At 39.4% G+C, this 26,976-nt stretch overlaps 1 protein-coding gene across 1 annotated transcript in view; it reads right to left on the bottom strand.

Moving 5' to 3' along the window:
* SPAG17 (sperm associated antigen 17) overlaps window positions 1–26,412 on the bottom strand; it is a 241,938-nt gene extending 215,526 nt beyond the window's left edge. Inside the window, exon 1 of the mRNA XM_065927103.1 lies at window positions 26,326–26,412. Within this exon, the coding sequence (XP_065783175.1) occupies window positions 26,326–26,412 (87 nt within the window). The remainder of the gene's footprint in view (window positions 1–26,325) is intronic.
* Between the last annotated feature and the right edge of the window lie 564 nt (window positions 26,413–26,976).

Here is a 26,976-nt window from a genome sequence, read left to right as displayed (position 1 = left end):
GACTTACAAGGCCAAGGCTGTCGTTGAGAAGGGCAAAGCAGATTATCTCCATCCTCCCCCTACCTGCCCCCAATACACATGTGCAGCGGTATGCCATGTGAATTCATAATTAAATGTCTGTTGATGCTGGTTCTGTGGTGGCCTGGCCTTTAGCACTATCCTTCAAAATAGGCTCTATAAACGCAGGTGACGAGGCAGTGCCACGAGGCCACTGTGGCAGAAGCAGAGCCGACCCACTCCAAGGCTCTCTTTCCTCTTGGCCATCTCAGGGGTTACTTCCCCACTCAGGACCTGAGCACTTGGCTGTTGCCATGGGAGATCCCCAATACCCCCTGCCCACCGGTGACGAGGTTCCCTCAAACTCTGGTGGCCCCTTGGAAAAGCATTGGTCATTGTGGCATAGTGATCTTTGAGCCTGGTCTCAGGACAGAGAATGCCTGTTTTTGAAGCTCAGTGAACCAGCTGTGCATCCTTGGGCAAATTACTTAACTTCTCTGTGCCTCATGTATAAATAAGGGTACCTTGGGATTGTTTTGAAGATTGAATGAGGAAATCTATAGAGAGCCTTTCTCGGCATAGCACTTAGCAATAATCAAAGCCATCATGATGGATATTATGTTGGGGGCTTCTCCTTGTGTTAGTCATTAGAACAAACATGGTTATCCCATACATGCTGTTTCAAGTGTGGAAAGCTTATGGGTGAACCAAGAAAAAAATCAAACAGTATCAACAGCTGCCTCATGAGTGACAGTCTAACTTGTAAAATAATTTTCTTTTGATAACAACAAACTTGTTAACTAGTACATTTTTAAAATATTTTAGGTCTTTGGAAGAGATGGCAAAAATCAGGAACACAGGATATTTAAAACTCTACAGGTATAGAATTTTGGGAGCTGTGGGATAGAACGTGAGCGTGAGGCAGGAGAAAGCTTTAAATCATTTTGTACTTGGTGCAGATCTGTCAGAGATGTCAACCCATCATCAGCTGTGAAAAGACAGGGATTAGAGTTAAATGAGGAGTACAGAGGCTGACTAAGGAGAGGATGAGTTCTGAAACAGCCACACACAGAAGACTGGCTACCAGGCTAATTTTCATTAGAGATGGGGACCTACTTACTTGAAGAACTTGGATCAAATGTTTGGTATCTGCATTGCAAATACTCACCTGGTTAATCTTACAGATCCAGATCTGAAATACTGATATTAGGTAGGACTAGTTCTTGAAAACAAAAGCGAAGTGATCATTTCCGGTAAGTGGTCTAAACTGACCTCTAAAAATGGTGCGTTATTCACTTGACCGAGAAAACTCCACAAAATCATGCAAATCAAGGGCTCAATTCTTTGTGTTCACTTTAAGAACACTCATGAAATCACCCAGGCCATTAAGGGCATGCATATCCAAAAAGCCACCAAGTATCTGAAAGATGTCACTTTAAAGAAACAACATGTGCCAGTCCGTTGTTACAAATGATGGGGTTGGTAGGTGTGCAAAGGCCGAACAGTGGGGCTAGATGGGAAGGGTTGGTGGCCCCCCAAAAGTGCTGAATTTTTACTGCACACACTAAAAAATGCGGAGACGAATGCTGAACGTCAGGGCTTAGATGTAGATTCTCTGGTCACTGAGCACATCCAGGTAAAACAAAGCCCCCCAGGGCGCAGGATTTACAGAGCTCAAGATCGGATCAATACCTCCATGAGCTCTCCCGGCCACATTGAGATTATCCTTACTGAAAAAGAACAGGTTGTTCCTAAACCAGAAGAGGAGGTTGCACAGAAGTAAAAGATAGCTCAGAAGAAACTGAAGAACAAAAACTTATGGTCTGGAAATAAATGCTGCAAAAAATACATGCAAATAAAAGTTAAAAAAAAAAAGTGACTGCAGTTTATTCTGGATAGAGACCCTTAGGGCAACCCTGTCTCTGGATAAGATGGGCTCCCTGACCTGTTGCTGCTATATTCTGGCTCCCCTGGGTCCTGATGGGTGAATTTCTAGAATTCCCCATCCCTTCTCTTGGGTAAAATAAAAGTATCAACATCACTTCCTATTTAACTCAGAGTCTTAATAGTTGATTCTGCTAACTGGATGAATAAATATACCCCAAGTTTTTGGTAAAATTAAAAGAAAAAAGTTTAAAGTATTTTCTTCTTTTCAAGCTACCTACAGTTTTCAAAGGAATCACAGTGACTCCTGGGCTAACTCAGGAGGATGGGATGCCCTGCTGAGGAAGGTATTTTAGGCAATGGGCTGGGGCAGTGGAAAAGGCTTCGCTAGAATCATATCACCTAGATAACTTCTTGCTGTGCCCATGTGCCTGGCATATAGTAACATTCAATAAATGTTCCTGGAACTTAGCAGCCAAAAACCACACACTAAAGAGAATTTTTACACATTCTTAATATGGGAATGCCAACTAAGTACGTGGCATTTTATCAGCTACACTTAGCACTTTGGAGGGAACCATGTCTCTGAATCACTGAGCGTTTGAATGAAAGGAGGAGTATATTCTCTTGCAGTTTAGACAACACTACAATGCCTTATATTCATTGATGAGAACTCAGCAGTCCAGAAACATCTTTACTGAGTATACACACTACTCGTCCAGTGGCCCTTGCTTCATGAATATTAAATATGATCACTAATTAAAATTATTGAAGTTCTGGTGTAAATATGCAGAGCTTTAAGGTGGTATCCAATTCTGCCTCTGTAGTTTCTCAGCCAAACGACCTTGGATCTATCTTTGTGACAGTTTTCTCATTTATAAAAATGGATCTAATAACACAAACTTCCAAAAGTTGTTGTGCTACTGCTAAGCCACTTCAGTCGTGTCCGACTCTGTGCAACCCCATCCCTGGGATTCTCCAGCAAGAACATTGGAGTGGGTTGCCATTTCCTTCTCCAATGCATAAAAGTGAAAAGTGAAAGTGAAGTCACTCAGTCTTGTCTGACTCTTCGCCACCCCATGGACTGCAGCCTACCAGGCTCCTCCGTCCATGGGATTTTCCGGGCAAGAGTACTGCAGTGGGGTGCCATTGCCTTCTCCGATATATACATATATTATATATATACATACTACAACTTACAAAATGCTTCATATATATTGAAGCATTTTGTAAGTTGTAAAATTCCATGCAAAATAAAATATTAATATGTGCAAAGAAAAAATTCCAGTTTTCCTTAGAAAGTCCTGCAAAAATGGGTTAAATCAGGTGATCATGTCTTTAATTTTCAACTTGGATATGTCTTGAGGATCTTCTTCTGACAGCCTCTGAGCTTAGGCTGTTTGATTGTTTCTCTTTTGTTTCTTTGGTTTCTTGGCCCATCCCAGCAATCTAGCACATGAGTCTAATTCAGTTTTGCTCCATGCATCAGAGAGTTTTAAGACAGCTATTAAAACACCACATGGAAAAGCTTTGCAGGGAATTCTACTCCACATAGAAACCACAGAAACCACTACACACCTTAACTATCTCCCCGCCCCCCAGAGTTGGCTAAAATTACGGCTCCATTATGTTAGTACAAGCCAACCAGTTTTATTGCTTGGAGCAAAATCTGAGGTCCAAAATGAACTTCAGAACATAAAAAGTAAGGCAAACCTCAAAAGGAAACAAGCTTCTTTGGGTTTTGAAACAAATATTACATATCAGAGGCATTCTTCTAAAGGAGGAGACCAAGCAAAGCCAAGAGGCGTCCTGCTAATTGCTCCACAAATGTAAAATTGGAATCAGGGACTCACCCCAAAGAAAGGAGATCTCTTTTCATCATCAGATATTAAAGGCTACAACCTTTCATCAATTCCCTCCTCAGACATGAGACCCTTATGTGCCTTCCTTGAGTCCCTTCAGTGTTGAGTTACTATCTTCCACGTTAAAAACTAAGATATGTGTGTGTGTGTGTGTGTGTGTGTGTGTGTGTGTGTGTGTGTGTGTGTGTTTAATATTTATCTATTTATTTGGATGCCTTGGGTCTTAGTTGTATCTCCCGGGCTCCTTTATTGCACAGGGCATGGACTCTATCATTGTGGCACACAGGTTTGAGAGCGTGTGGGCTTCCACAGTTGCGGTGCTCAGACTTAGTTGCTCCACAGGATATGGGATCTTAGTTCCCTAACCAGGGATCAAACATGTGCCCCTTGTATTCCAAGGCAGATTCTTAACCACTGAACCACCAGGGAAGTTCCTAAAAATTATGATATATTTTTAAGACATATTTTCAAGACTCACTATGAGCTCATTAGTTACTCAATTTTACTTTTTTGGCCCTGCTGTGTGGCCTGTGAGATCTTAATCTCCTGACCAGGGATCGAACCCGTGCCCCCTGGATTGGGAGTGCAGACTCCTAACCACTGGATCACCAGGGAAGTCCCAGTGACTCTACTTTAGCCCTTTTCTTCTGTTTTCTTTTTCCATTTTCCTTTCTCTAATTAAATGCCATTTTTCCACCAGGCATTGGATCTAATTCATGAACTTGTATGGATCTGGCACTAGGACTTCAAGATAAACAACTGATGCTCTTTCTAATGAGCCATCCATGCCCCACATCTGCTTCTTGGTTACTGTCATCTCACTTATTTCTTCACACAAAGTCACTGATACAGTTTAATTTCTACATCCCTCTTGAGTGAGTGCAGAACATCCAAGGATGCTTCTGATTATCACAGGGATATAAGACTGTCCTGATTACATGCACTCTATCCTATTCACCCCCAAATTCAAGAATATGTCCAAGAAATGTCAGTGTTGTGGTAATCAAATTTCATTCCCCGTATGATCTCTGATACCTGGAAGCAGAACAAAAATTCTCTGACGACCTGATCTGATTTTTAAGCCTAAAACTGTGATCTTCAGATTATGTTATGGGAAGAAGGGGCGTGCATGGATGATCCTGGGTGAGATCAGATCTTCTAGAGCCTGAGTTTTTATTATGTGAGGAGGGAATGTTGCATCTATCCGAGCACTGGGGTGTCAGGAAAACTGTAAGAGTGCATCTTGAGCAAGAGGTGTGGCAGAGAATCTGTGTCCTGACTCAATTCAACAAAAACAAGAGGCAGAGTCCACCTCAACAAGCGTTTGTTAAATTGGTATGGTTAAATGTCCTTTATGTGGGACTGCCTTTGTGGCTCAGATGGTAAAGAATCCGCCTATAATGCAGGAGGACCTGGGTTCGATCCCTGGGTCAAGAAGATCGCCTAGAGAAGGGAATGGCTTCCCACTTCAGTATTCTTGCCTGGAGAATTCTATGGACAAAGGAGCCTGGCTGGTTACAGATCAGGGGTTGCAAAGAGTAGGATATGACTGAAGTGACCAACACTCTAAATGTAACAAATTGTAAAGGATGCCCCAAAATGACCAAGATATGAGTCTGAGAGTGAGCTAACAGTGCTTATACTTCAAAATAAGTTCCTTAAAATGCCTTTTCCTGTGCAGACTGACCACCCAGTTGCTCTGTCAGGGGTGTTAGGGTGGATCACTCTCCAGAGCTGGTTCTTTGCAGCAATCCCAACTTTAATAGCTGCCCAAGACCCAAGAGTTGTTCCAGGAAGGCAAGAGGTGATGGAGACCTGCTTCTGAGTGAGGAAACTGGGGTCAAACCTCCAATTCATCAAGGGAAGGGTTAAAGTATCGATTGATATTAATCCAGCCTAGAGAGAGGACAGATTAGAGGAGGGGGGGGTGTCTGAAGGAGTTCCTGAGATCTTTTTTCCTAGAACTCCTGTCATTTCCTTCAGATCTCCACTCAACTGTCCCTGTCTGAGGGAAGGGTTTCTTAGGAGGTGGTCAAGAATGTGAGGTGGAGGAGAGTCAGGAGCGGTGGCATCACTGAACCCAGAAGGGGAGATAAACACTAGTGTGTCATTAAAGGCAATTAGGTTACCAGTAACCTTGGCAGAAGAGTCGTACTTTAATAAAACCGCTTCCTGCCTGATCCTAGACTCTTGCAATCCTCTACGTCCTCATAACTCACCTATCTCCTTTACAATATGGACCTCAAGTGGTTTAATGACCATTTGATAAAACATTCTAAGTTAAAAAAAAAAAAAAAAAAACATTCTAAGTTAATGCTCATGATAAATTTCAAGGCCTTACACCTGGTTATGGTTATTAATTTTCCCCAATTACATTGGTACTTGGAGTCCATTTATTGGTTATATCAGGGTAATAATTCATTATAATTATTTCTTTCCTATTGATTCCCTAATATAGGCCTTACAATAGCTCTTTCAATAGTAAAATGAAAAGACCACTGGATTTAGTATCAGAAAACCTGATTATTAGTCCTGAATCCAACCACATGGTCTTGGAAAAACACCTATGTACTCAGAGTCTGGACTTTCACAAAATAATACTTACAGTAAAGAGTCACTCATTCAATCACTGTTTACTGAGGAGTTACAATGGACTTCCCTGATAGCTCAGTTGGTAAAGAATCTGCCTGCAGGAGACCCTGGTTTGATTCCTGGGTTGGGAAGATCCCCTGGAGAAGGGAAAGGCTACCCACTCCAGTATTCTGGCCCGGAGAATTCCATGGACTGTATAGTCTATGGGGTGGCAAAGAGTCGGATACGACTGAGTGACTTTCACTTTTACTATGTGCCAAACAGTGAAGTAGGCATTAAGAATAGAATGCATCGGCATAAGGCATAATTACTCTTCTTAAAAAACATTAACCTGGGGAAGAAAATACACAATGACAGAGAAAAGAGATTATAGTTAAAAGTATTTCATAACAAAGAGCTATACAAAGTATCTGTTTATGATATTTTTGCCCTAATTTATTCCCTAATAATATTTGCTATGTGGGTACCTATGCTACCCTGGAGATGGAGGATGAAAAGATTAATAAAATACGAGAAATTAAAGGAAAGGAACTAAGTCTATATTTCTCAACATGGTGAAACTTCAAAACTAATTTTATTTTATTTTATTATTTTTTTCCACTAGTTTTGTTTAAAAAAGCTAAATTAAAAAAAAAAGAGATAATTGCATAATTGGTAAGCATAATATGAAGCCATTTGTGCAAATTTTCAAAATCATACAGTAAAAATATTATGGAATATTCATGGATACAGATAAATAGATACACAGTTAGGCTACGGGGGTATACATTCACAATAGCATTTGCTTCTAGGAAGGGAGAGAAAGGAATGGAATAGGAGATGAAAATAGGGACAAACTGTTTCTCCATTCTTTCCCCAGTGTTTATTTAAAAAAAAAAGAAAGGCAAACTAGAAACCATCATGATGGTACAAATGTGGTTTTATATCACCCTTCATGCTTTCTTGCACTTCAAAAAGTACTAGAAAGAAGTCTCTGCCTTCAAAAGACTGACATTCTAGTAAAGGAGGCAGGCGTGTGAACAGTCATTATGTAAAATGATGTGGGTTTTATGATACACCGCATTCTCCCTGTGTCTTATCTCCCTGCCTCACGGGAAGCTGCCATTTGAAGAAATAGTGGAAGGAATTCTTTGCCTGTGTCTCTTGCTCATTCACTTTCTATCTACACAGTGGCCCATTTCCACCTCTTCAGAAGACCAAGGCTCTCCAAGTTTCTTCCCCTTTTCATATTTTTGTCTCAGATCTTCCTTCACCAGTCTTGAGGACTTGCTCCTTTTTTGGGCTGCAAGAGAGATTCTGACCCTTTCTTTCTTATACGACAGCAAATGAGCCCCTTTCCTTTTACCTGTTTTCGAACTTGGTTCCTTCAATCTTCTTATCCCCCTTCAGTTTTCAATCCCTTCCTCCCAATTCCTCTCCCTCCCATTTCACAAATGCATAGCTATCTTCACCTAATCCCAGTCTCCCCACTAACTATTTTGTGGAATCCTATCCCAAGGCCACAGGTGCAAGGCCTTGCATCAAGGCCACAGAAGTGGAGCCCAGAACCAAGGTCACCTGCAAAATTGTCTAAACTCCATTGCAACCATTGCCCAAAGTCCCTTGATTTTTACTGGCCAGCTTCCTGACCCCAAATTAGGCAAAAATGCTCACCCCTGTACTCACCCTGTAGCACCCAACCAATCATTTAATGATACCCTTCCGGCAGGAATTTTCTTTGTCTTGAGGCTATAAAAATTGGCTAGTAGCCCATAAAAAATGTCAACTTTCCCTGGTTTGTCAAGAGGTCAGCCTGCTGTGTTCACAGCTTCCACATTATCTCTGCTCTTTGTTCTTAATAAATTCACTCCTTTCTGCAATGCTCTGTGTCTGGAAATTCTTTTCCAACCTGCTTTAGGACTGCCATACACACTTTCCATATGATCTTCTTTTATTCAGAGTTAAATTTTCCCAGAGATGGGACTTGAGGCCCACCTCCTGATAGGACACATGCCTCCCATCTTGCTCCCACCTCCCTCCGTCTCTCATCACCACCACTGCCATCACCACCATCACCACCACTAACTCTTGAAACTGCATCTTTGAAGGTCACCAGTGGTGTTCTCATCACCAAGTATGGTTGCCTGGCCCTGTTTACCTAGATCTCCATAGGGAAGGATTCAAATGCCATTTTGTGTCCCTTCCTCTGACCTGATTCCCATGATACCACCCTGTCCTTACTGTCTTTATACCTTTGGCTGTTCCTTCTCTGACCACCAGGCTCTTTCTTTTCTTTCTGTCTCATAAATGAGGACCTCTGGATATTTCATAGAATTCTGTGCTCAAACACCTGTGCTTCTCTCTATTGGATATTCTAGCTACTCCCATGGCATCCACTTCATCTCTCTACTGACAATCCCTAAGTCAATATCTCCAGACATGGATTGTGAACTATAGTCCATATTTTGGATTTTCTGCTGAATTTCTATTTTGATGTTTTACAGTCCCTCAAACTCAGGATGTTTAAAAGCTGAATTCTTTACCCCTCTTGTTGTTGTTCTGTTAGTCACTCAGTCATGTCCAACTCTTGGTGATCCCATGGACTGTAGCCTGCCAGGCTTCCCTGTCCATGAAATTCTGTAGTCAAGAATACTGGAGCGGGTTGTCACTTCCTCCTCTGGGGGATCTTCCCATACCAGGGATCGAACCCAGGTCTCCTGCATTGCAGGTGGATTCTTTACGGTGTGAGGCACCAGGGAAGCCATCTTTACGTCTCCATAATACTCTAGAAACAAAACAGACAAAACCATCCCCTCCCCCAGCCCTGTCACAAACAATATAAATCACCTAAGTTCATTTAGCTAAATTTGTAAGTTTCTGAGACTTGTCATTTTTCCCAGTCATCCTACTTCAACTCCTCCTCCACTCTCCTTCTGGATATACAATCAGTTACTTTCGTTCTAGAAACTCTTGAATCTATCACTTCTTTTTTATTCTCGTGACAATTCATCTAGTTCAACCGATAACTACCTCAAACCTAGACTATTGAAAATACCTTTTACTGGGTCTATGCAAGCCTCCAAAAACTTCTTCCATTTCTAACCTATTAATTTTTTTCTGAGACATCAATTTAACCATTTCATGTTTCCCTCACAGAAAGTATTTTAACTGTCTAACTCTTAGACTGCAAACTATACCTTAAACTATACCTTAACTCTGTTCCACATGATCAAAACCTTTGGTCTCTAGACATGATTGCTCCTAGTTACTGAACACCAGAGAGATTAAGCTAAACAAGTTTCTTCAGAAAAACAGATCATCATTGCTTTAAATATGTTTTGGAGCATATACCCTTCTGAGCAAAAGTGAAATCTTCATTTCAAAAAGTAAAATAACACATCCACAATTATCTCCATTACAAAGGCTGAAAATCTGGTCCTAATAAATCATTTTTCCACAAACATTTTCCTAGCTTGGTGCTAAATTGATAAGATATACATGACAAGTTGAATAATAAACATTCTCTAATGCCTTATCTTTGTGATTACAATAAAATGTGTGAATAATGAAACTCTATCCTTGTTCAGTCACCTAAATACTTATGCAAAGACAGAGGTGGCTGACATAATGAAAAAAAAAATGAAAAAGAATGTATGCACATGTATGTACAGCAGTAATTAACATGACACTGTAAATCAACTATACGTCAATAAAATTTTTTTTAAGACAACAGAGGTAGTTGAAGTCAATATTCCTACCCTTAAACTAGTTTCACCAAAACTCAATTATTAAATACATATATAGAGTCATAAGGGTTTCCCAGGTGGCTCGGTGGGTAAAGAATCCACCTGCAATGCAAAGTAGGAGACCTGGGTTCCACCCTTGGGTCGAGAAGATCCCCTGGAGGAGGGCATGGCAATGCATTCTGGTATTCTTGGCTGGACAAGTGCATGGACAGAGGGGCCGGGTGGGCTACAGTCCACGGGGTCTCAAAGAGTCCAAAATACACACAGTCCGACATACACACATACATTTTTTGATATCAGATGATTTTTCACTGGTATTTATACAATTTGGGGGGTTTACTCCCCACACTTCTATTCAATATACCCTGCCTGAGAAACTGCCATGTTGTCTGTGACACCGTGGGCCACACACCATGGCAACATTTAGCAGAAAACAAAGAGGACTAACACAAAGCATCGAGGCTGTGAAGGGTAAAGACAAGGTAAAGTCAGGAAACAGAACTGACTTTATTTTAGAAAGCATTTCGCAAATTTTCATACTAAAAATACTGACTTATGGTGGAAGTAGAGGAAATGTTTCACCATGGTTAGAAAACTTGCTTAAAAACAAAGGTAAGGCTAAGCAGACACTTCTCTCGATGAAGAAACGTTAACAGAGGAGAGACTGGGGGACCTTCCTTGTATACATCTTATTTAACCACTTTTACTCAAGATGTATAAAAGTTACAGTGAAACAAAAGCTTTTAGAATTTGGTGTAAGGCGGTTTCTTTCATTGCCGTTTTATCTAATTCCTTCATTTTGCAGATAGGAAAACAAATCTATATAGCATGGAGACTTGGTCAAGGTGTCACAGATAGGAAAAAACACATCCTGATTCCCAGACAACGGGCCTTCCTCTACCACTCTGCCTGGCCTTCACCGGCAGACGCTAACAGTGATGCTGTGGGCCAAGGGAATAATTAAACACTGCAGGGAGACTTGATGAAGCTTTCTAAATTGAGCAAGCATGTGTGTCAAATGACATTCATTGTGTAAAATGTAAGTAGATGCATTGAAGAAAACATAATCTTAACTCTAGTTAGAAGTTTAGAGGCTTTATACAATGCAGCCATCCCACTCCTTGGCATACATCTAGAGAAAACTAATTCTAAAAGATACATGCACCCCTGTGTTCATGACAGCATTATTCACAATAGCCAGGGCATGGAAGCATACTAAATGTCTATCGATAGATGAACAGATCAAGATGTGGTACATACATACAATGAAATATCACTCATTTATAAAAAAGAATGAAATAAGACCATTTGCAGCAACATGGATGGACCTAGGGATTTTCATCTTAACTAAGTCAGAAAGAGAAAGGCAGATATCACATGATATCCTTTATATGTGGAAACTAAAAAGAAATGATACAAATGAACTTAATTACAAAACAGAAACAGACACACAGACTTAGAAAACAAAGGTTTAGTTACCAAAGGGGAAAAGGGCAGGGGAGGGATATATTAGGAGTTTGGGATCAGCAGATACAAACTACTATATATAAAATAGATATGCAACAAGGGTACTATATTCAATATCTTGTGGTGAACCATAGTGGAAAAGCATATGACAAAGACTATAGATATATAGCTGACCTACTTTGCTGTACATCAGAAACTAAAACAATACTGTAAATCAAATATACTTCAATTAAAAAAAAGAAATTTCTTTTATGAAACTTCGAAAAAAACTTCATAGGCTTTGATGATCATTTATAGGAACGGTGACTATGTTTAATGCTTGCCCATAACTATCAGCTTAATGTGCTGCAGTTCTGGTTAAAAGGCCTTGGCTCACCAGATCTAGAAATAAAGTGGGAACAAATATAGAAAACATTATCCTACAGCTGTACAAAACTAGAATATCTTTGTACTTGGAACTCCGTGTTGAGTTTTAAGCATAAAATCTAGAAAGGGACTGAATAGCTGGAAAGAGTCACAACAAACAAACTGGTCATAGGGTAGGAGGGACTTCAGTGGGGGGACTCACTGACTGAAACAAATTTAGATCAGAGAGGGAGAACTATTATAGCATGTCTTAGTCTGTTTGGGCTAATAACAATATCACAGACTTCGGGGGTTTTAAAAAACATAATTTTCTTTCTTATAGTTCTGGAGTTAAAAGTCCAATATCAAGGCACTTGCAGACTGAGTGTCTAGTGAGAGTTCACTTCTTGGATCATGGATGGCCCTCTTCTCACTATAATGTAACATAGCAGAAAGAGGAATCTCTCTAGAGTGTCTTTTATAGAGGCAATAATCCTCTTCATGAGAACTCCACTTCCAAGGACCCATCTCCTAGTACCATCACATTAGGAATTTAGTTTCAACATATAGATTTGGTGAAGGACAGGGAAGCCTGGCGTGCTGCAGCCCATGGGGTTGCAAAGAGTTGGACACAGCTGAGCAACTAACAACAATGATGAAGTACAGTAGAAATACAAAACAAAAAAAAATGTATGTAATTAAAAAGACTGATAAGTGACTTGGAACTTCATATATTACTAATGGGGTGTAAATGGGTACAATCTTTTTAGAAAACTCTGTGGTTGTAGCTACTAAAGCTAAACATATGCCTGTCCTATGACCAGCTTTTCCATCCCTAGGTACATACTCAGGAAAGTGAGTACACAAGTCCAAAGAAAAATTCATACAAGAATTTTATAGTAGTATCATTTGTAATACCTCAAACTGCAATGTCCCAATGTCATTGGGATGACCCAAATGTCAATCAGCAAGAGAATACATAAATAAATCATAGTACATTCATACATGGAATTCTGCAAAGTCATCAAAAAGTACACATGATTTGTAATGTAACAACATGGATGAATTTCACAGACTTTATGTTAAGCATAAAGAGTTCATGTGTATCATTTAAATAAAATTTAAGAACAGGAAAAGTAATTGATGATGGTAGAATAGTGTTAATAGTTAGAACAGTGTTAATTTCCTTGGGGGTGTAGGTATTATTTGGAAGAGGCTTGAGGAAATCTCCTATATGGCTGAAAATGTTCTATATATTGGTGTGTACATATACCAAAATGGATTAGAGTGAACATTTAATATTGCCATTTGTTTGTTTTATCTCAATGAAAAAATACAGAAGGTAGGAAGAACGTGATTTAAAGGTGGGTGGCTCTGGTATAACAGAAGAATGCCTGCATTTGTTTTCATCATTCCTCCAATTATGAATGACTGAGTGTATTCAACAGAGAGGACCCAAAGACAATATGACTCACTACTTGTCCTTGAGAAGTGCACAGTCAAGTGCGAGAGCAGATCCACCAATAACTCTAACACAATTACCATCATCATGGTATGCATAAGTACTGTGGAAGCATGGTGAACTATAAATAGGAAATAGGAAGTCAGTCCTAGTTGTACAGAGGATGTACATCTGATTTATATAGGACACTTTTTTTGAAGGGCATTCTAAAAAAGTCCTATACATATGAAGGCACAAAATTACCTAGCAGGTTTGAGTTGTAGAATTGTTAGGGATGACAGGGGCTGGGACAGAGAGGGGAAGATGAGGCTGGAATGGAGCCAGGAAGATTACGAAAGGCCAAGTAAGTAATAGTAAGGGTTGAGATCGAAGCAGGATGTGACATGATCATATTGGCAGGACAGAAGGACAAACGGGTGGCCATGTAGAGGGAACATAGAGGGGAGAAGAGGAGATAGTTCTGACACCTCCTGGGCACACACAAGTATGCCCCCCTAGTGGGTGAACTGGATTGTAGGCTGGTTGGTAGAAAAAAAATTGGTAAAATTAGGAATGAAAAATATAACCTTGTTAGTACAAACTGATCATTAGAAGATGTTGCTTTGATCATTGATACCTAAGTTTCTTAGCAGTGTAGCATTGAGGGAAATTTTGCAGCATGGTTTATGGTCTAGACTTTGTCCTGATAGGCAGCAACGGTACTTTGTGCATCTTTTCCTTAGCATTCTGGGCTTCCAGAGGATCCCCAGTCATCATCCTCAAGCTCAAACTATTGCTTCTGACTTGGTTAGTTTTGACTGTTTTTAAATGATAGTGTAATTCAATTCCTGTGTACATAATTTTTATATTATGTACTTATATTAATAACATATAAGTTATATGTATATAAATTTATAATATAAAATGTTTAAAATGGAAATCCACAGTGAAGAGGACTTCAAAGTTGGATAGGTTTTTAAAATTTTTTTCAAGTATCATGAATAGATAAGTATTCTGACTTTTCAGGAGATCAAAGAAGAAAAATATAATCAATATAATCTGAGGCATATTCTAATACTATGTAAAAATCATTATGACATTAATAAATAGCATTTCTGAAGTGCAAAACAACATAATTCTTTCAACATAAACATCTGATTAATTAAATTTGATTATTATTGCAAATGATATAAATGTTGGATGGAAATGGAACTCCTTTAAGTTTGTGCTGTTAAAAGTTGAACAGGCAAGCACATTTTTAAAATCAGAATGGCAAACATGTTTTGCTAAAGCTCACAATTTCAATAAGGAAATTTTGCAATAATTAATGAAGGAAAATTTAAAGAACAATATAATCAGTTTCATGCATTAAAAAAGCTGAAACAAAATTTTTTATCAAAATGTGTCAATGAAGTAATTGCAAAACATTAAAAAATATATCATCAGAGCTTTTAACATAACCTACTATGTAGTTAAACATAAGTGAGCATTTTTAGACATAAAATACTAGCTGAACTTCAAAAAATAATATATGGGTGTACCACTGCAATGTAGATTTACAGCTTTGACTATGGCAAAGCATTTATCTACTGAAATGAGAAGGAAACCTTTAGGAAAACATATAAATCAAAGTAGCACATTCAATTACTATTGCTAAAACTTTGTTTCATGTAAAAGTGCTTTAATAATACCTTATTTGCAAAACTCAAGATGCTAAAACACTAGAATTCCCTGGTGGCTCAGATGGTAAAGAGTTTGCCTGCAATGTGGGAGACCTGGGTTCGATCCCTGGGTCAGGAAGATCCCCTGGAGAAGGAAACGTCAACCCACTCCAGTACTCTTGCCTGGAAAATCTCATGGGCGGAGGAGACTGGCAGGCTACAGTCCATGGGGTCGCCAACAGCTGGACACATCTGAGTGACTTCACTTTCAGGTCTTTTCTTTCTCCTTCTTCTGGTAAAGATGCTAAAGATATTAATAGTTAAATAGCTTTTGTTGATCTGGGGGTGCTAGTAGGATAGCACCTGTGATATCTCAAACTATTTGAATAGCTACCATGAAAACAGTGCCAGAGTGGTGAAATGGAATTTCTGGGGTTTCAGCCCATAGTTTTTTGAAAAATGTTCCAAATGTTTTGTTTCAGTTGTAACTCACTGAAGACCCAGTTGCATCAATATAGCCAGATGATGCAATAAAAATGTATATCAAATAAATCAATATAAATATTTTCTTTTCACTACCATGTATTAAATATAATCCAGATATAATTAAATTAATTGAGATCATTAAGATAACTGAGCCCCTCTAAATGTCAGGTGCTGGTGATGTATTAATGAATGAGACATACCCCTGCCCTCACAGAGCTTACTATCACAAGAGGGAAAACAGACATAAGATAAATGAAGTAGAAGGTCAGGAACTGAACAAGAGTAAGTGAATAGACAGTGAAGATATAGTTTACATAGGGAGGTCAGGGAAGGCAATATTTGAACAGAATTCTGAAGGACAGTTGGGAGTGGCTCATGTGACTATCTTGAGAAGGGTCATTCTAGGCAGAAGGCATAGCAAGATCAAAGGCTCTAAAGTAGTCGTGTGCTTGTTGATGGATTCAAAGCCTGCCAAAAGGCCAGTGTAGTTAAAAGAACCACTGTGGTTGCTGTATGAAGACAAGGCCTTCATACAAGATGATAGCTTGTATTACAGTATAGCAGTATGGGTGGTGTCAAAAGAAGAGATGATTTAGATGATAAATCAGTTTCAAAGGCAGAGCCAACAGGATTCTGCAAAGCTTGATTATGGGATACAGGAAAGGAGGAGAAACCATAAATGCAAGGGTTTTGGCCCTAGTGACTTGTTGAATGAATGGTGATACCCTTCAATGAGAAGGTGAAGACTTGGGAGAGAATAGGTTTGAGAGGTAAAATCTATACTCTGGGTTTGGATGTGTGAAGTCTAAGATAACACGTTAGAAGTTTTGAAATCTTCTCAACAATCTTTTTAATATCTGCAAAGGAGGTATGACCACTGTCTCTGTTTTATGGATATCAAAACTAAGGCTTTGAGATTTTCTCATGAGCAATGAGTTGGGACTAATTCTGGAGGTCAGAAAAGGAAACAGGCCAGGAAATTGAGGCAGTAAAAGACAGTCAATGAATTTAATTCAGTAGGTATTTGTAGAAGACCACTATGTACTAATCACTATTAGGTGCTGTGGGCAAGAGGGAGGGAATTAAAAATATTAATCTTTTGCTAAGTCATGTCCGACTCTTTGCAACCCTATGTACTACAGCCCACCAGGTTCCTCTGTCCATGGGATTCCCCAGGCAAGAATACTGGAATGGGTTGTCATTTCCTCCTCTGGGGGATCTTCCTCATCCAGGAATTTGCAATGTTGTAAGAGAATGCAAAAACAGTAGGTAACACTGAAAGCATTGTACCATAGCTCAAAGTAGGATAGCACTAAAGATAACAATCATTGAGGTAGCTTAGTGGAAGGAGAAAAGTCAATAAGGACCAGAATAATGTGATTAAACTCCTTTCTGGAAGGTATGTTGTTGTTGTATAGTGGCTAAGTCATGTCCGACTCTTTGCAACCCTATGTACTATAGCCCACCAGGTTCCTCTGTCCATGGGATTCCCCAGGCAAGAATACTGGAATGGGTTGTCATTTCCTTCTCTGGGGGATCTTCCTCATCCAGGGATCAGATCCATGTCTCCTGCATTGGCAGGCAGATTCTTTACCACTGAGTCACCAGGGAAGATCCTGGAAGATATAAGGGAGGGTTTTAATGAGAAGGAGTTGGATGGAGGCAGGGAGATCTTCAGGCCAGGAAACTGCCTGAGAATAGTTACCATGTGCCCAGGGATACCACAAAGATCATTCAACTGGAGCAAAGGAAGATAAAGATGGTTGGGCAGAGAAAGACCAAATTAGGCAGGGTTATGAAAGCCAGGCAGAATATCTCACATTGTACCCTGTGGGTAACTGGAAGCTAATGAAGGTTTCTATGGCTAGAGCTGAAACATGGTCAATGTTCACCATTTCTTAACTAACATTTTCCTAGTATGTTGCCAAACTCATACTGGCAACACTTAACATTTTGCTTGTATTTAATATTTTTCATTTGCAATAAAAATGATCACATATAACAACCAGGTAGATATTTTGACATGCAAACTCCCTTTGGTTCCAAACTCATTCAAATAATACATTTTTGTCCAAAAGGAGAAATTATAATGTGAGGTTATGAAAAGTCCATTTCCCTCTTAACATTCTTCCTAGCAACTCAGTTGTTTTTATTGGCTTTTATTAAAACAACCTTTGTGCGAACTGGCAATTTGTTTTGTAAATATCAGTGAAAGCATATTTCAGAAAATATTGTAATAAAAACCAACCCAATTTCAGAAATACGCTTGCTGCCAGACATCAGTCTTCAGCTCATATTATGAGTATTTCCAGTAAGTCTTAAATACACATTAACATGAGAAATAGGTTACTGTTGAAGATCAAAAAAGCTTAAAAATCCTCCACTGCCTCTCAAAAATTATTCAAGGGTTCTGTCCAATAAAACATATTTCTCTTTTGATAAACTGCATTCATAATGGTTTTGAGCACAACTGAACATTTTTCTTCCCAAACCTACTTAGACTGTTTATTATCATCCTAGCATCGCTATACTTCATAACTTTATTTAAGCAGTCTGGAATATAAATATTTCGGCAATACCTGTCCAGAACTCTTATTTACCTTCCAAACCTTTACAAGGTGTAAGCTTTGTTCCAGACTCCAAGGAAATTTCATTACTATTTTTTCAAGTGTGTACAACTCAGCAATTGTCACTAAGCTATGTTTAGTAAGAGATAAGTATTATTCCTCAGCTGATGTATAATATAATGAGAAGTGTGAAGAAAGCTGAGTGCCAAAGAATTGATGCTTTTGAACTATGGTGTTGGAGAAGACTCTTGAGAGTCTCTTGGACTGAAAGTAGATTCAACCAGTCCATCCTAAAGGAGATAAGTCCTGAATGTTCACTGGAAGGACTGATGCTGAAGCTGAAACTCCAATACTTTGGCCACCTCATGTGAAGAGTTGACTCATTGGAAAAGACCCTGATGCAGGGAGGGATTGGGGGCAGGAGGAAAAGGGGACGACAGAGGATGAGATGGCTGGATGGCATCACTGACTTGATGCACCTGAGTTTGGGTGAACTCTGGGAGTTAGCAATGGACAGGGAGGCCTGGCATGCTGCGATTCATGGGGTTGCAAAGAGTCAGACATGACTGCGTGACTGAACTGAACTGAACTGAACCACTAACCATATGTTCTAAAGAGCTTTCATTTTAATGCCTCCTGATTGGCAGAGAAATATCTCTGTGAAGTGAAATGGAATCATTGTATAATTTTTTTTTGGGGGGGTAATGCTACAATCAGCCTATTTATCTGCTGTGATGTTTTTTTTTTTTTAATTTTTTTATTTTTCAGTGGGTTTTGTCATACATTGATATGAATCAGCCATAGAGTTACACGTATTCCCCATCCCGGTCCCCCATCCCACCTCCCTCTCCACCCGATTCCTCTGGGTCTTCCCAGCCCACCAGGCCCGAGCACTTGACTCATGCATCCCACCTGGGCTGGTGGTCTGTTTCACCACAGATAATATACATGCTGTTCTTTCGAAACATCCCACCCTCACTTTCTCCCACAGAGTTCAAAAGTCTGTTCTGTACTTCTGTGTCTCTTCTTCTGCCCTGCATATAGGGCCATCGTTACCATCTTTCTAAATTCTGTATATATGTGTTAGTATACTGTAATGTTCTTTATCTTTCTGGCTTACTTCACTCTGTATAATGGGCTCCAGTTTCATCCATCTCATTAGAACTGATTCAAATGAATTCTTTTTAACGGCTGAGTAATATTCCATGGTGTATATGTACCACAGCTTCCTTATCCATTCATCTGCTGATGGGCATCTAGGTTGCTGCCATGTCCTGGCTATTATAAACAGTGCTGCGATGAACATTGGGGTGCACGTGTCTCTTTCAGATCTGGATTCCTCAGTGTGCATGCCCAGAAGTGGTATTGCTGGGTCATATGGTAGTTCTATTTCCAGTTTTTTAAGAAATCTCCACATTGTTCTCCATAGTGGCTGTACTAGTTTGCATTCCCACCAACAGTGTAAGAGGGTTCCCTTTTCTCCACACGCTCTCCAGCATTTATTGCTTGTAGACTTTTGGATAGCAGCCATCCTGACTGGCGTGTAATGGTACCTCATTGTGGTTTTGATTTGCATTTCTCTGATAATGAGTGATGTTAAGCAACTTTTCATGTGTTTGTTAGCCATCTGTATGTCTTCTTTGGAGAAATGTCTGTTTAGTTCTTTGGCCCATTTTTTGATTGGGTCATTTATTTTTCTAGAATTGAGCTTCAGGAGTTGCTTGTATATTTTTGAGATTAATCCTTTGTCTGTTTCCTCATTTGCTATTATTTTCTCCCAATCTGAGGGCTGTCTTTTCACCTTACTTATAGTTTCCTTTGTTGTGCAAAAGCTTTTAAGTTTCATTAGGTCCCATTTGTTTATTTTTGCTTTTATTTCCAATATTCTGGGAGGTGAGTCATAGAAGATCTTGCTGTGATTTATGTCGGAGAGTGTTTTGCCTATGTTCTCCTCTAGGAGTTTTATAGTTTCTGGTCTTACATTTAGATCTTTAATCCATTTTGAGTTTATTTTTGTGTATGGTGTTAGAAAGTGTTCCAGTTTCATTCTTTTACAAGTGGTTGACCAGTTTTCCCAGCACCACTTGTTAAAGAGATTGTCTTTTTTCCATTGTATATCCTTGCCTCCTTTGTCAAAGATAAGGTGTCCATAGGTTCGTGGGTTTATCTCTGGGCTTTCTATTCTGTTCCATTGATCTATATTTCTGTCTTTGTGCCAGTACCATACTGTCTTGATGACTGTGGCTTTGTAGTAGAGTCTGAAGTCAGGCAGGTTGATTCCTCCAGTTCCATTCTTCTTTCTCAAGATTACTTTGGCTATTCAAGGTTTTTTGTATTTCCATACAAATTGTGAAATTATTTGTTCTAGTTCTGTGAAAAATACCGTTGATAACTTGATAGGGATTGCATTGAATCTATAGATTGCTTTGGGTAGAATAGCCATTTTGACAATATTGATTCTTCCAATCCATGAACACGGTATGTTTCTCCATCTGTTTGTGTCCTCTTTGATTTCTTTCATGTGATGCTTTTTTATATAAAAGTTTTCTGCCCCTTCCTCTTCTCTTGGAAAACAGCTCCTCAGTCTACTAACTGTTCTGGCCTGGTTTCTACAAAAAAAGTTTCTTCATATTCCTAAGCAAGTCAGTGAATTAATTTTGTACAGATTTTGAGTATGAGTTTGTGTGCCTAGAAACATGTTAGTCATTGTGGAATAGATTTAAGGAGTATAAGATATCATTTTTCTGTGAAGCCACTCACATGATATTTAATGCTCTATAAAACATGAAATGATAGCAAATAATTCAAGGCATACTTCCAACCAAGGACTAAGTTTTAAAAAACAGGGCCAAGAGCAAAGGTGAGGGAAGATAAATGTGGGTTAGGGTAGTTAGGAAAGCTTACTGCAGGCATGGCTTTATGAGAGCCTAAAAGAATGGGTCTGACAAGGAGATGGAAGGTGGAAGTTCATTTTAAGTAGAGAAACTATTATGAGTGAAAAAGCAGAATGGAGGGAGTGAACTCTCTTACTGAACTGTTATCAAAAGCCAGGTGCAATACAGTATCTATGAAATGAAGCAAATATCATTTACTCCTCAGTCTTACTCCGGGAGATGGTGAGGGACAGGGAAAACTGGCATGCTGCTGTCCACAGATCACAAAGTGTCCTACACGACTTGGCGACCGAACAACAACCTCAGTAAATCTTTGAGGTGAATATTATTATCGCCGTATGACAAAAGGAGAAAGAGGCTTAGAGAAGGTAAGACAGGCCATCCATCAGGACTTTCAAAATCAGGACTGTTTACCCAGATTGGCTGGGCCCCACAGCTGGGGCTTTCTCCAGCAGCTCATTGGCTCCTTCGTATGTCTGTACTTCAAGGAGGAGACTGCCTTGCCTGGAGCAATTCAGTTTGATAGTTAAATGGGGACCAGTCTAAAGAGGGCTGGAGAAGCCAGGGTGATTAGGTTTTGAGAGTACAGACAGTCGCTGATACTTTTTGATGGAGGAGTGAACATGCTCAGGAGTGTGAGCAGTGTTTAGGAAAGGTACAGTGGTTCATTGGTTTCACAAACAGGCTTGGTTTGACAAAAATAGATGATTCTATAATAAGTAAAGGTGAGGGGGCTATTGTAAAAATTCAGGGGTCAAAATGAAGAATGAAGGCATGAGAAAAGAAAGGAAGAGACAAAAGTGAGAAAATATTAAAGGAAAAATTAAGAGAACTTTGAGGCCAGCTGAATAACAAGAGCAATGACTCACTCTTGATGAACTTCAATGACTGTAAGAATTCTAGTGCCACTGACAGAAATTGGAAAGTGGAGAGATGAAGGTGGTCTGAGACACTGATGAGCCAAATTTCAACAGGCACAACTAGGAAATATGGCATATTTCTAGGTAGTAGAAGAAGGCATTTTTTCACACTTTTAAAAAAATAGCATTTTGTATAGATCTTGAAACTTGAAGTATTTAAATTTCTCCTTAAATTTGGTTTAAAATATATATATTTTTTTAATTGCAAGGTCTATATTAAATGCTATAGTTATATCATAACATATAGTTCTATTAAGGAAGAAGGACTAGAGAGAAAATCTGTAATCTGGTCCCTCACGTGCCGATTCATTGCATATTTTTGGACCAGTACTTAACCAAAACTTAAAATACTTGAATCTTCAGATCTCTAAAAGAAACAGGTTAGCCCAAATACCCTGGGAGCCTCAACCTCTGAGTGAGTATTGTGAAGGACAGCATTACCATGTATATTATTAATCTGTGCCTTTGATGCAAATATTATTATTCATTTGAAAGGGGTAAACATACACTGATAATGAAAATATATAAATTTTAAAAGACCTCATGAGTCTCAGTAAAGAACTAAATATATTACAGTAGATGTTTACAAGTGTTTTAAAATATGTGGATATTTATATTAAAGAAGGGTCAAAGGCTTAATCAAGAAGTAAAATCTTAATGATGAATGTAAGGTAAATGACAGTAAGTGTCTAATACTTAAGTAGGGTATTAGGGACCTAAAATCACCTTTACAAAGTGAAATCAGTAAATTTGATTAGTTTGATTAATGAGGCTGGCTGGGTTAAGGTATATGTGGATTGCCAGAATTTTTTTTTTCTGTTTTTTAACAGTTTCTATGGTGGGTCACAGTAAGAGAATGAAATAATTGCTATGCAAATAGCTGGTCTCAGAAGTTATGGCTGCCTTCTTGCCACACCTAAAAACAAGACCTTAAACTTGGAACAAATGAAAAAACGTAATCATCCAAGGATAATTTGAAAGTATGAAAGTATTTAAGAATTAAGATTAACAAAATCTCAAACCACACTCTACCTATGAGATTTCTAAATCAACTCAAACTTTTGGAGACTCCTTGGAGAAGGCAATGGCACCCCACTCCTGTACTCTTGCCTGGAAAATCCCATGGACGGAGGGACCTGGCGGGCTGCAGTCCATGGGGTCGTGAACAGTCAGACACGACTGAGCAACTTCACTTTCACTTTTCACTTTCACGCATTGGAGAAGGAAATGGCAACCCACTCCAGTGTTCTTGCCTGGAGAATCCCAGGAACGGAGGAGCCTGGTGGGCTGCCATCTTTGGGGTCACACAGAGTCGGACACGACTGAAGCAACTTAGCAGCAGCAGCAGCAAATTCTGAAGACCATATTTTTGGGACAAAAATCCACAATAAAGAAAAATGGGTGTTTCCAGGTGCTGGGGGGAGGGAGGTAGTGGAATTAGGAAATGGATATAGTTTCAGTTGAGGAAGATGAAAGAGTTTTGAAGATGGAAGGTGGTGATGGTTGCACAACAATGTGAAGATACTTCATGCCATTCACTGAGCAGTAATTAAAAATGTTTAGAATGATAACTTTCTTGTTATATGCATGTTTTACCACAATAAAAAATAAAAATATCTTAGGAAAAAATGCTTCCGGATAACACCTTTTATCACCGAGGACCTGGGTTAACACCTGTTCCTCTCACTGTGGCCAGTAGAGGCTGCTTTGACAGTTGCATGAAAAGATTTTAATTTATAAAACACCAAAGCATCTCTAACAGCTTAATGCAGATATATATAATAAATATAATGTCTATGTCATATACAAGACAACTTTAAGATGCATTTTTATAGTCTTGGCCCTAAATATTTCCAATTTACCTAATTTGAAGTGTGACAGTTCAATACACTAATAATGTAATATATTCACATATAACAATATTATCTATTCACATATATAATAACAAGCTAAATGTCTGGATAACAAAGTTAGTAAATGATCATTTGATTGACAGAATTAATTTACAAGCAATGTACACCTAGAAGCCATCTAACCTGCATTTTTTTCCTCTCTCAATTTAAGTGTCCCAGGTTCATTTAAGTCACATATTGGTCTCCTTTCTGAAAATAATTGTCCTCCTGCTTTCTACCTACTCAAACTCTACCTATTCTTCAGAACTCAGATTAAGGTAAGTATCTTAAAAAGCATTTCCTGGCTATCTCAGCCCCCTTTGATCTTCCTAACCTCTAGACTCAATGTAATCATCTAATGCTTAGAAACAGACTGCCTTGTATTATTTGTTATCATTTTGTGTTTTAGAGCCAACTAAAGTGTACTGAAAATTTGATGATTATTCTAGTCTCTCAGAGACAGCCCAAAATACCAATCCAAAGTAAATTGACAAAAACCAAGTTGTGAACCTATTTATTCTCTGTACACTCTAGTGCAGCTCAATACAAACAGGACTTCAAACTTGCTGTTGATTAGGACTATCTAATCAGTTAATTCTAAAAACTGGCTTCTGGAAGACTGAGAGGAAAACTTCCCTCTCTCTGGCCCCCAATGAGCACACACACAGAATAGCACACACATACTCAACCATATATAATGGAGCATAATTTGCACAGCAGTAGAACTCCATGGGAAGAAACCCTGGAAACTAAAGCAAGAACATTTTTTGTGCACCCAGTATGTACAAAGAACTTTGTTAAGCCCTATGAATAAGGAATTCACACATCTATAGTCATCTTCAACCCAAATTCGGAGACTATTACATTGTGGTTAGGGCATGCCTCTGGGCACTGGACTTCAGGCTTAATTTTGGAATTTTCCTCTGGGATCAGACATGAAACCAAGCTGAGAAAAAAATATGAGAGGAGGTGGAGGGTAGTTGCCTTCCCTCTGCAATAAAGAACCTGTATTTCAACAAACTGAAGAAGTTTACTTGTTGTAGTTAAAGTTACATTTTTCTTTGAGTTCAAATTCTTTCTATTACTATATAAGATTTATTGAAATTATATTGTTTAGGCAGGAACAAGAAAGCTGAATATTATTTCAGGTTTTCAAGTCATAAGGGAAAATAGTGCCTTTAGGTTTTCCATTCAACTAGGAAAATTATAGCTTCATATTTGCAACACTAAAGCTTAATGCAATGTCAGCAGCTCCATCAGACTCTGTTGTTCAGCAGTTTATAATTCAAGCAGAAATGTTCTCTCCAAGCCCAAACTTGGCCTACACAATTTCAAAGAAAATGGAGAAAAAATTATTTTGGCTAGTACTGAATTATAAAAGCAAAAGAGAGGGTGCTTTTATAGAGTATTTTAAAAAACATCTTTGAGAATTTGAGAACGTAACTGGGAATTACTGAGTTGACATCCTTCATTCCTAAGGTTATAGAAATAACCCCCAATTCCATGACATCATGTCAGAATCGGCAATATCTTAATTACTTTCACAAATTCTTCATCTGGTGGAATTTCATATCAGACAGGATCACTGTTCACAGGAAAAAACTATAATAGTGGAAAATAAGGACAAATAGAAATCTCTCATGAGAACATCTTGAAACTTCAGATGTGTTTTTCCTTTAAGTACTCACTCTCTAGTGCAACATATACACATAGAAAATGGAAAAAAATTTTCCAGTTTTTTAAGGTGCTTTTGGAATGGCAGCCTGGAATTCCCAGAATTCCTCCTTGCACATATTATCTTGGATTTAGAAACAACTTAGTGTTGAAGTGAATTTCTGGCAGCTGATGACAGGAGGTACTGGGCTGCCCAGCTCACTGGAGGTGGTGGTGTGAGTAGGGTGGAGAACTGTTCAGTGATGGATGGCAGGTGGGTTATAGATTACCTTTGTGTCATCCTATGGATGAGTCTAGCAGTCAACCCCTCACTACTCTGATCTCCCAGACTACCTTCAAAATACATCAGAACGTTTGATATTGTGGTATTAGGGTGTTGAATAAGAAAGTCATCCTTTCCTATCTGTAGAAGGCTTCTTTGTATTAAATACACGGATACCAAATGCATTGATACTCCATGTCTCTTTTCATACAGCTCTTATTGAAGTCTTACTATATGCAGGCTACAAATGATTCAGCAGGAGTTTTTCCTCAGGAGAAATGAAGAGAAAGTGAGTAGTTCATAAAGACAACTCCAGTACATTTGTGGAGTACCTTCTGGATGACTTCATTGAAAAGGATGGTGAGATGTCAGAACCTCTACTCTTCCCCCACCGCTCACTTTCATCCCCTCTTGAAATCGGAGTCCCCTTCCCTGTTCCCTCAATGCTCCCTGAGGGTGGGACCTTAGGATTTTTGTGAACAAAACCGTCAGGCCTGGGAGAGCGGTACCAAGTACAATTTTCCGAGGGAGTTAGCGGTGATGTCTAGAAGAGAAGGCCAGCCTGGCAGCGTCGCCTGGAGACTCTGGCTCAGGCTGCAGCACTGGAGTGGGGGTAGGGGGGTGGTCAGAGAGGATTTACGGGGTTCCGGGCATACCTGGTTGAATTGTGCAGCTATGAGCGAGGGTTCCCATATCTTAGAGCTGGTGGTGGTTGTCCCGCCTTTCTCTTTCTTGGGTGCCATGCAAAGAACGGGAGGAGCATTAGCCTCTAAACTGGCCTCAGGCCCGGACTAAGCGCCCCCCGCTGCCACAGTAACCGAAGCCACGCCCAGTTCCTGAAGGGATTGGCTCCCCTCTGCCAAACCGGTTCTAAACGCTCCGGTCAACCGCTTCCGTTGCCACGGTAACCGGCAACTTGTGGGCGGGGTCCTGTCCCCAAGGTCAAAATCACAAATTCCCAGCCGTAGAAATGTGCAAGTGGAGGAGGAAAGGATACAATGAGTGCTGGTCAAGCTACTTACTTTTACTCCCACCCTCTGCTTCTTCTTTAGAGCCTTCTCTGGTCCGAGGCATTGTCTAGAAATTCAGAATCCCTGGAATCCCGTCCACAACTTCTTTACCAAGATTTCTTCCACCCTGGGAAACTCAGAATGAAGAACTGACTCCACTCAGGACAGTCCGCTATTTTCTCTTCCTCTCTAATCTGCCCAAGATGCTTCTCTGTATGAAGCCAAATTTATCTCCCACCTCCATCCCCTGCTTTGGTCTAGGTTCTGCCTCCCAAGGCCTTACTAAAACAGGTTCAA

Source organism: Muntiacus reevesi, chromosome 1, assembly GCF_963930625.1.
Source record: "Muntiacus reevesi chromosome 1, mMunRee1.1, whole genome shotgun sequence".
Lineage (NCBI taxonomy): Eukaryota > Metazoa > Chordata > Mammalia > Artiodactyla > Cervidae > Muntiacus > Muntiacus reevesi.
Note: the sequence above shows the minus strand (reverse complement) of the source record. Positions and strands in the feature narration are given on the sequence as shown.